Raw genomic sequence first — 10,340 nt, forward strand, 5'->3', positions numbered from 1 at the left:
GTCCCACAGTGTTGAAATCTGGGGCCACCGGGTTTTTCCCCCCCGCCCCGGGGGGGGGGGGGGGGTCACCGAGGGGGCCCTGGCACACCTTTTAAAGGGCCATTTTCGAGGAGCTGTAGCACACACTGTTTCACCTACCTACAGTCACAAATATTCATACATATGTAGATCTCATCAGGATGAGTATATCAAACTCCACAGCATGCACTTTTCACTGTTATAAACTATCAGAAATTTTGGTCCCACTTTATATTAGGTAGCCTTAACGGCTATGTACTTACATAAAAAAAATAAGTACAATGTACTTATTTTATTCATATTGTATTGCAAAACACTTTTGCTGCTATTGAGGGTGGATACGGGTAAGGTTAGGGACAGGTTTTTTTTTTTTTTTTTTTGCCCCCACCCTCTGCACCCTCCTTTACCTCCTGTCAGCAGCCGAACAACTGCCAAACCATAACTGTGATGTTATTGGGCAGGATGCCCTCAAATATACATCTGTAAAAGTTAATCATGATGATCTTAATCATGCCTGCTTTTTTAGTCTTCTCAGGAAGTGTAGTCGTTGTTGGGCTTTCTTCACCAAAGAAGTGATCTTCTTGTTCCATGATAAATCATCTGTTATATGAACTCCTAAAAACTTGAAGCTTTCAACTATCACCACTGCAGCATTATTAATGAGCAGTGGAGGGTGAGTAACAAAAGACTTCATGAAGTCAGTGATCATTTCTTTCGTTTTGCTGACATTGAGGGTCAGATTATTGGTTTTGCACCACTGCTCCAGGACCTCCACCTCCTCTCTGTATATCCTGATGTTGTGCAACACAGTCATGGGTAAGTAGTGTAAACAGTAGTAGTGGACTAAGGACACATCCCTGAGGAGCTCCGGTGTTCAGAACGAGGGCATGAGATGTGTTCTCTTGTATCCTCACTACCTAATTTCTTTTATTAAAAATTCAAGACCAATTTGCAAAGTGTAGCATTAAGTCCAAGTGCTCAAAGTTTGCTGATAATGGTCTATGACAAGACTGTATTATATGCAGGACTAAAGTCTACAAAAAGCATCCTGACATACCTGTTTTTGTGTTCCAGATGTGAAAGAGCCAGTTGGATAACATGCGATATGTCATCTGGAGTAGAACGATTTTGTCTGTAAGCCAACTGTAAAGAGTCGAGTGTAGGTAGAATAATTGTCTTGATGTAAGCCATCACCAGCCGTTTGAAGCAGTTCATGATGATTGACGTGAGTGCCACAGGGCAATAGTCATCAAAGCAAGTTATTGGTATTCATTTTGGTACAGGAATGATGGAGACATTTTGGGGAATCCTGGGACTACAGACTGGCTAATGAGATATTAAAGATGTCTGTAAGGACATCTGTCAGCTGACTTGAGCATTCTTTCAGCACCAATCCAGGAATGCTATCTGGGCCAGTAGTCTTGTGTGGATTCACTCTCTGTAGGATCCTTTTCACCTCTGTTGTTGTACAGAACAGTGCCTGATCATCCTCTGATGGAATTAGTTTTGTGGATGGGTTGCTGTTATGTTGATCAAAATGGGCAAAAAAGTTGTTCAGTGCATGCGGCAGAAGGGGATCACTGATAGAAGCATTGTTGCAGTTTTTGCTCCTATAATCAGTAAGATTTTTCAGGCCCTTCCACATTTGCTGGGGATCATTAGTCTTCAGATGTTCTTTGATCCTTTGGGAGTACGAGGCTTTGGCTCTCTTTATTCCTGCAGTCAAGTTGTTCCTTGATTCCCTCAGTGCTGTTTTATCCTCTGTCCTAAAAACAGCATCTTGTGGTTTCAGGAGGGAACAAACCTCTGCATTGAACCACGGTTTTTGGTTTGAAGGTACTGTTATTTTCTTGTAGGCATTGTCTACACATTTGTTAATGTAGCATGTGACAGATGAGGCGTATTCTTCAATATCCATAACACCATCCGATGTAGCAGCCTCCTTGAGCACATACCAGTTGGTGCCCTCAAAAAAAGTCCTCCAAAGCTAACATAGCTCCATCAGTCCATCTTCTGATGAATTTGGAAACAGATTTCACACGTCTCCGAAGTGGTTGGTAAGATGGCACAAGCATGACAGAGAAATGGTTAGAGCTACCCAGGTGGGGGCGGGCGAAGGCTCTGTAAGCACCTTGTACATTTGTTGTAAAGGATGGGTCAACAGTGTAATTATAAATGTAATCACAGAAATTAAATACAGATGTAATTACATGCAGGTATTTTTTAAATATAAGTACCATGTAAAAACATGTATGTACTCAATAAGTGCATTGAACCAAATTATTAATTTAAATGTAAGTACATAGTAGTTAAGCCACATAATATAAAGTGGGACTGAAATTTCAACTGACAGATAAAAGCTACAATACTAAGGTTGTCCACTAAATGGGATATATTTTAGGATAAGAAATACTGAGGATACAGAAGACCTTTAATTGGATCAGTTATCCAACTCTGTCTGCTACTGGTAATAGTGCCTACTTTTGTTATAAGAATGTTTAACCCTTTGGGGTCGAAAAACTTGCAGGCGCGGTTTGTGGCATTTTTTCCTGTTAATACTGAAAAGAACTTAAATTACTCTGTAATTTTTGATCGTATAGATAATAGCAATACATCATTCGAATCTACTTTTATTTGTATACACTCATAATAATAACAAAACATTGTGCTTTTTTAAAATAAAGAAAACAAATAGGGTGCACTTTCAGTCTCTGTCTCTGTAAACTTCTGTCTGAAATGTGTCACAAAAATCTGCCAACAGATATATTTATTTTAATTTTTTGGTGACCATATACCTTGAAGACTTCACTTCATTTCACAACTGTTTTTCTCTGAGAGCGGTGTGCCAGCATCAGATGTTCAATTACATTGGGCTGATATTCTACATGAATATGGTCAAATAAACTCCATGACTACTGATGATGGGGCTGTTTTTTGTTTTGTTTTGTTTGTTTTTTAATCTATGGAAAGAAGCAGCAAACACTCATATATAAATATCAGGTATGATTTATCCCTTTTTCAACATTTGAACAGGATCTGTTGTCAGCACAATAGCGCAAAGGTGTGTCACTGTTTAAGTCTCTGTCTTTAGATCAGTGTGCTCAATAATGTGTCTTTGACCTTCATTATATAGATTTTGATTAGACTGTGTTGTAAATAAAATAGAAATAATCAAACCCCCGATTATTTGAACCTCCTCACATTCTTTCTTACTTGCCTCAGAGTTAGCTGATGGGCCATTAGGGGAGGGAGGGCCTTTTGTCAAAGACAGGTGTGAATCTCTAAATATTCATGGCCATTGTTACTCCCTCACATACAGCCTTTCACAAAACATGTCTTTATAAAAGTATACATGTCTTATAAATGTCTCATAAATCATTATATTGTTCTCTGTGAATGAGTGAGCAGGATGATTTTACATTACAGTGTAATCGGCGTATAACATCAAAGTACCGCAAGAGCAATTCAAAAGCATAAAGAGTCGTCTGCCCTCCAATTGCTCTCGCGGTACTTTGATGTCATACGCCGATCGGTCTTTGCAGCACCGATGTATCTTGAACAAGCCTATTAAAACTATGGGGATTGTGAGCAGGGAAAGTCACGTGACAATAATTTGCCATGTGAGTGGCGCTTGTCATATGATAAAGATGAGGAGAGAAGAGGTGCGTTTGACTCAACGCAGCGCTGTGCAGATCGATCAAATTCTGACTTGAAGCAGTGCATGCCGGTTAGCAATTTTGTCTGACGCCATGTAACTGTCACGTGTGGCATCAAAGTGCCGCAAGAGCGATTCGAGAGATCTGACTCAGCCGGCGTAGTTTCTCCAGAGCGACTGCAGGAGCTCTGATGATGAAACAACTGTTGCATGATTGGCCAGATTCACCGCATGACGAGGATCGTCTCAGGTTACGTATGTAACCATGGTTCCCGGAGTAGGGAATGAGACACTGCGTCCTCTAGGGGTCGTTATGGGGAACGCCTCGTCGTGACCCATGTCTGAAGCATACATTCAAAAAATACCAACAGCACGTTGGCCGGCGATAGCCATGACGTCATTACCGGTGCGACTATAGTATAAATAGGCGCCAGGAGAACCCATCATCCACTTCTTCGTCTGAAGCTTGCATCCAAAACATGGCAAGAAACCTAGAGGACGCAGTGTCTCGTTCCCTACTCAGGGAACCGTGATTACATACGTAACCTGAGACGTTCCCTTTCAAGGGAACTTCGAACTGCGTCCTCTAGGGGAACGGTATACCCACGCCACCATGCTGAGGGGAGTGCATGCAGGATTTACCATTTACCATACAGGATTTAAGAAAGAACCCAGGGTACTAGCGTGTAAACTTACCACAGTGTGGATTTTAGAAAGTGTACAAAGACTAACGTGCACACTCACCATAACATGGATTTAAAAACCATTCTAAGGGGCCCTCGTGGCACTCTGAAAGAGCAGCCCATAGATGGAAATGGTGCATCCCAAAACACTATGTTTGAGAAGTCATCAACTCGATCTAAGGTATACTGCTGGAATGGCTAGCAGTAAATCTCTAGCTGAGGGAGCAATACACCCAGCTCTCAACGAGAGGGGCTCAACCTACAGCTCGATCGTTAGAAATCAGAAGGGTAAGCGTACTGCAAGCTAGCCAGAAAACTCGGCGCATCAGAGAGGCAGAGGAAAGGCCTAGTTTGCCTGATGCTGCTGGTTCCAGGTGCTCTGGGAAAGCAGAGAACTAAATCAACTCAGAGAAAAGGAACGAGGCTAATAACGCGTAACCCTTACCATACAGGATTTCAGAAAAGTGGGCAAAGCATAACGTGCACACTTACCACTATGTGGATTTTAGAAAGTGCGCAAAGCATAACGTGTGTACTTACCATAGTATGGATTTAAGAGTTTTCCAAGCATCTGTTCACAGATACCCGTAAGTACTGAGCAAAACGGGAGAAGCAAGCTCAAATACGACCCTCTAAGGCGAGGGGAGCACTGCCTGAGACAGCATTACACAAGAAGGTTCTCGCAAATGCTACCTATACTTCCCGCTCGATGCCTCAGCAAGAGGGGATATCCTGGTGATCAGGAGGCCCCTCAGGGCGACCTAGATATGGTAAACCAGACAGGGCAGCCTGAAAGCATAAGCCCAGCCCGGACGTCCAGGAAATTCTGCAGATTCTCGATGTTGGCATAACTCGTATGCTGGAATCAATGGATGCGTGAGGAAAACGTATGGAGATCAGGAAGAAAGGAAGGCTCACCTGAGGTGGAGGGTTATGGCCAGAAAGATAACGTTCATCGAGACGACCTTGTGGCGTCACTTTCTTTGCCCGCTTCCACATCAAGTAAAGCCTCGCCGTGGCGCAATCCATAACTTTCAAAAGCTCATCATGCGCAGGGCAGGAGGATTGGGAAGGCTCAGCCTCAGCTTCGCCCTCCTCAGACATTTCCAGCTTTTGCTGGGCTGATCCCAGCAGAGCACTGGCCGCTGAATCAGACAATGTTTATGAAATAACATCATCCTCCAGCGGCTCACTCTCGTCCACAGCTGACGATCGCGAGAGGGAAAACCCCTCTTCAAACTCATCGGCCAGATCCACCTGCGATCCCCACGAGGTCATTCCCTTCCGTGCCTCAGCAGCGGCGGGTCCTGGATCGCGGGAATCAGATGGCTGCCCCTCTTTCCTCGAAAAGAGAGACAAACGTGAGTGGAGCTTTTTCATTGGAAAACGCTCGCAGTGCACGCCGATTGCACCCTCGGAGACATTGTGTGCGTGCTCTTCGCCCAAACAAACAATGCATAGATCGTGTGTGTCATCAGATGTTAAATAACGACGACACGGATCCACACATCCTCTAAACGCTTTGCTAGTGCTCGCCATAATGAGATGAATAGAGATCGCTCTTACCACTGAAATGCACGCTTCAAACAAAACAGTCAGTGAAGATGAAGAAGAGGATGATGTGTTCTCCCGGCGCCTATTTATACTATAGTCGCACCGCTAGTGACGTCATGGTGTTGTTGGTGTTTTTCCATATAGCGACCCCTAGAGGACGCAGTTCAAAATTCCCTGGAAAGGGAACACATGTGTTTCAGGTTTAATCTATCCATTTCAATTCCAATAATGGCCACAAATCTGTGTTTTTAGAAGAGTAAAAGCTTTTTTACTGTAGTTGCAATGTTATATTGAGTCCCGTTTATCAAAAAACACTGATAAAAGCATTTGTACCCCCACTTTATTAGTATTTAAATAGTAGATATTTACGTTGAACTTAATACAGCGCCATTTGTTCAAGAATAAAGCAGTACATAAAAAGTGTTTCTGTTGCTCATGAAAACATTTCTGAAACATCTGTGTATTTGACAAATATTGCATTTAGTTCACTTCATCTGTGGTAGAGTATGCAAACACCGCGCGAGCGTCACTAACGGGAGCAGAAAGTGTACGGCTTGACGTGTCTGTTTTTAACTCCGCCCCCGACTGCTACTCTCATTGACCGCCGTCTGTTTCCGTGCTTCAAGTCGAACGCACCTAGGTGTGTTCAACTTCAAGCGGTGCTGCGCAGACTGACTGGTGTAGGGCAGAGGAGCCTAACCTAGTTCTCGAAGCTCTACCTACCTGCAGAGTTCAGCTCCAACCCTAATCAAACACACCTGTCTGTAATTTTCAAGTGTTCCTGGGGATCTTAATTAGCTGGTTCAGTTGTGTTGAATTAGGGTTGGTGCCTAACTTTGCAGGGAGGTAGATCTTCAGGTATGGGAATGAGCACCCCTGCTGTATAGGGCTGTGTATCACCAGCAAAGTCACGATACGATACGTATCACGATACATGACTGCACTGAATTTGACCTCAGAAGAATTTAGTAAAACAGCTGTTTATTAAACACTGCTTACTAAAGTGCCACTTCTAACTATTGGCAGAGCAGGCAGTTGACCTCTGCATTATGAAGGGCCTCCATAACTGTACCACAGTCTTCTGTATCTAATGCACACACGCTCAGTCACTCACACAGATCACGTTGCGGCTGAACTCAGACATTCAGGAACAAACTTTTTGGCGCTGCCCCGCAATTTGATCAACTAAATAGCTTAATTGCTCAAGAGCTACATTATCTTTCTCAACAAGGAGCTGGTAGCATCATTGTTTCTAAAGGAATTAAAGCCACGGCTTCGCTGTTAATAGAGAAACACGGCAAAACGGTGGTAATTCATACATACACAGCCTCTCTCTCTCTCTCTGTGTGTGTCGTAAATGTAGCGAATTAGCTCATGGGGAAATATGAATAATTAACCATAACTAGTTATGATTAACTATTCATATTTTAGATCCGCTGTAGATATTTAGCTGACCACTCAGGGTCAACTGTCTTGTCAATTCTAAGAACGTTAATTTCCTGGTTAAGGTCGCTAAACTGCAAGCTAACCGCTGTTTTCAGAAAGCAAGCGCATTTATCCACAGTGAAGAGAGAGCGCGTGCACATGGTTGCCAGGTTGACAAAGATAACTAGCACACCTAGCAGATATTTCCGTATTGCGCAAGTGTAAAGCTCTGTTTCGGGGATTACGTCTCTTTATATCAGGCAACCCCGGTTGTGTTCTTCTGCAGCCAGATTAAACCTTGTTGTAGCCTATGTATTATGCTCTATTCATATTTATCCTCGCACTTTTCTACTCTATTTTAAAGGTGCTGTATGTAGGATTGACACTGAGTGGTTGAACTAGGTATTGCAGTCCAAATTCTAAATATTGGAGAGGGTTTTTTTCACCTGGCCCCTCCTCCTCAGACTTGACGCACACGCAGGTTGCCAGATTGACGACACCAACAGGAAATGAAATACGCTGTGTTTTCCGCCAACTGGCAACCCGGGGTGCCGAAATACAATTGGGTAAACTGCCAGTGGGCGGGTTTCACAAACCAAAACAGAGACCGACATTCCGGCCCGGAACGCACATTTTCAAAGGAGAATAACTGACTGTAGCATTGTATTTCAGATAAACAAGTATGTTAACTTAGCATGTTTCTTAAATATCTGCAAACATATTATGGTATTTTTATGCTTTAGTAGAGTCAAAAACGTACATACTGTGTTCTTGTATTCAAATTAAGCGTGGTCCACTGCTGCACACGTGCCGCGATATCGATACTGAGAAGGCTGTATCCATACTCGTATCGTCAAATCTCTGTGACGATACATCGATGTCATACAGCAGTAGTGCTGTGTTCGATACATCGAAGTACTTCACAGCAGGAAAATAACGGGCAAAATAAGGGACGCTCAAAATATTGGTACTGTATCTAGTGTGTGTATATATATATATATACTGTATATATATATATATATATATATATATGTGTGTGTGTGTGTGTGTGTACAAAAGCTGTATAAATTATAAAATTTATATAATTAATCATAAATTATGTATAATATTATCAGAAATAATCACATTTATTTTGTTTAACCTATTTATGTACAGTTATTCTAAAAATAATTAATAGAAAAAAAAAATCTATTAATATTTTTAATGATTAACATCTCAGATTGTTGGAATGTCTCTCAACCAATCAGATTCACAAAACTAACTAGACTAAAACTAACTGTTGTATAATTTCGAATAATGAACTCACCTCAATAGCTGCTTCTCTCATAAACTGTTTAGCTGCAGCATGCCAGATAGCAGGAACAGTCAAAATCCATGTAATATCAGATGCAATGAACCTCTTTTCTGACGTGTTCATTTCGATCCTTTTAAGTGCATGATCCTTTAAGTACTGCAGACTCTCAGAAAAAACGGTCATTGCTTTCATCTGTTCTCCATTTTTTGCAGTTATCATCAAATTCCTATTAACTTCCTTTGCAGACAGGCAATAAAAAATAAAAATATAAATAGACAAAAGCAAAACTAGAAAAACAGCTCTCTCTGATTACATTACATGCCATTACAATATCAATAATGAAGGTAATGAATGAAAAACTAAAAACTTACTTTATCATAGAGCACCATTTTGAAGTGTTCAAATAGAAACTCTTTTTTTGCCTGTGTTTTTGTAGTTGACCGTGTGTATGTCAACATGGCTTCATAACCAAATTTCAGAAACTTCTTTTCTTCATCAAACAAAATGCAAGTGGGGGTTTTTGAGGTTTTTTCACCATTTTCTGTAGTCCACAAAGACACCCTAACAGTATCTTTCACGTCTTTAGCAAAACTAAAGGCATATCCACTGTATGATGTCCCAAAATCTATTGCAATGTAAAGAAGTGAATTTGCCATAATGTGATTAGATCTGTGTATGAGATCTTGTGTGATTCTCTTTCTCTGTCACTCTGTCTTTTATACTCATTGAACTTGCTTTCACTTTTGTTTATACGCCCACTGACGAAAAGGGTGTAGTTACTATCGGAATATATATAAAAGAAAGTTATTATTCATTTTAAATCACTGACCTCAAGCAATGTTGTAGAACATAATATTCATTTGGCGTAAGACCCAATTAAGATATTTGTAAAAAGCAGTCAACATTTTATCAAAGGATTTCTCTATTTTCTACGTACATTTAAGGAAAAAATCCAAAGGAAAATTAACATCAAAATAAGGTAAGACAAAAAGCAAATTTTATAAGTCCACTGAAAACATATCTTCTTAAATTTTTGGTCATAGACACAACGTATGTTGAAGAAATATGTTATTGTCAACATGCCTAAGAGGTCAATTAAAAAAAAAAAGTTGATAAAAAAATTTGTAATAATAACAAACATCAGGAAAAGAAAAACACATAAATCCTCTGAACATTTTGAACATTAAGATGTTACCGTTCCTTTTGTTTTGCGTATGCTCGTGTCGCTTGCAGTTAAAGTCCTTCTCTGATTTTATTGTTGCTTGGTAATATTTTAAAGATAATTTGGGTATTTTATATGGTCTGTTATTGGAGTATTGTCACCCGAGTGGGAGTTTTAACTCCTGTTCACGGGGAATAAAAAAGAATTATAATAATTTAGCAGATGCAGAGACATATAGACCAGGGGAATCCCCCCATATTATGTATCATAATAGAACTATGTGTAAATGTTATTTGGAACTTGGAAAACCAGTTATATTTTTCTAGCAATCGGATAACAATGAATAAACCTGAAACGACAGAAGAAGAATTGGATGAATTTAATTTACAAATAAGGTAGGAAATGTGCATACTTTTTAAATCGACACCTGCCATGGTGTTTCTTATTTGTCACCTTATTTTGTCATCTATGATCCCTCATTGAGTGTGTCCTAAAAGCCGATTTTATATAATCATTATAATTATTATTTTCAATAATGCAATTGAAAAC

General features: G+C 40.5%; 1 protein-coding gene across 1 annotated transcript in view; it reads right to left on the reverse strand.

The window, feature by feature from the left end:
• The window catches only part of LOC107571941 (heat shock 70 kDa protein 12A-like), a 31,064-nt gene extending 21,779 nt beyond the window's left edge, over positions 1-9,285 (reverse strand). Inside the window, exons 1-2 of the mRNA XM_016258328.1 lie at positions 9,001-9,285; positions 8,642-8,866 (exon numbers count right to left, since the gene is read on the reverse strand). Of these exons, the coding sequence (XP_016113814.1) occupies positions 8,642-8,866; positions 9,001-9,285 (510 nt within the window). The remainder of the gene's footprint in view (positions 1-8,641; positions 8,867-9,000) is intronic.
• Between the last annotated feature and the right edge of the window lie 1,055 nt (positions 9,286-10,340).

This window comes from Sinocyclocheilus grahami, unplaced genomic scaffold (genome assembly GCF_001515645.1).
Source record: "Sinocyclocheilus grahami isolate Dianchi unplaced genomic scaffold, SAMN03320097.WGS_v1.1 scaffold1672.1, whole genome shotgun sequence".
NCBI classification, from domain to species: Eukaryota; Metazoa; Chordata; class Actinopteri; order Cypriniformes; family Cyprinidae; genus Sinocyclocheilus; species Sinocyclocheilus grahami.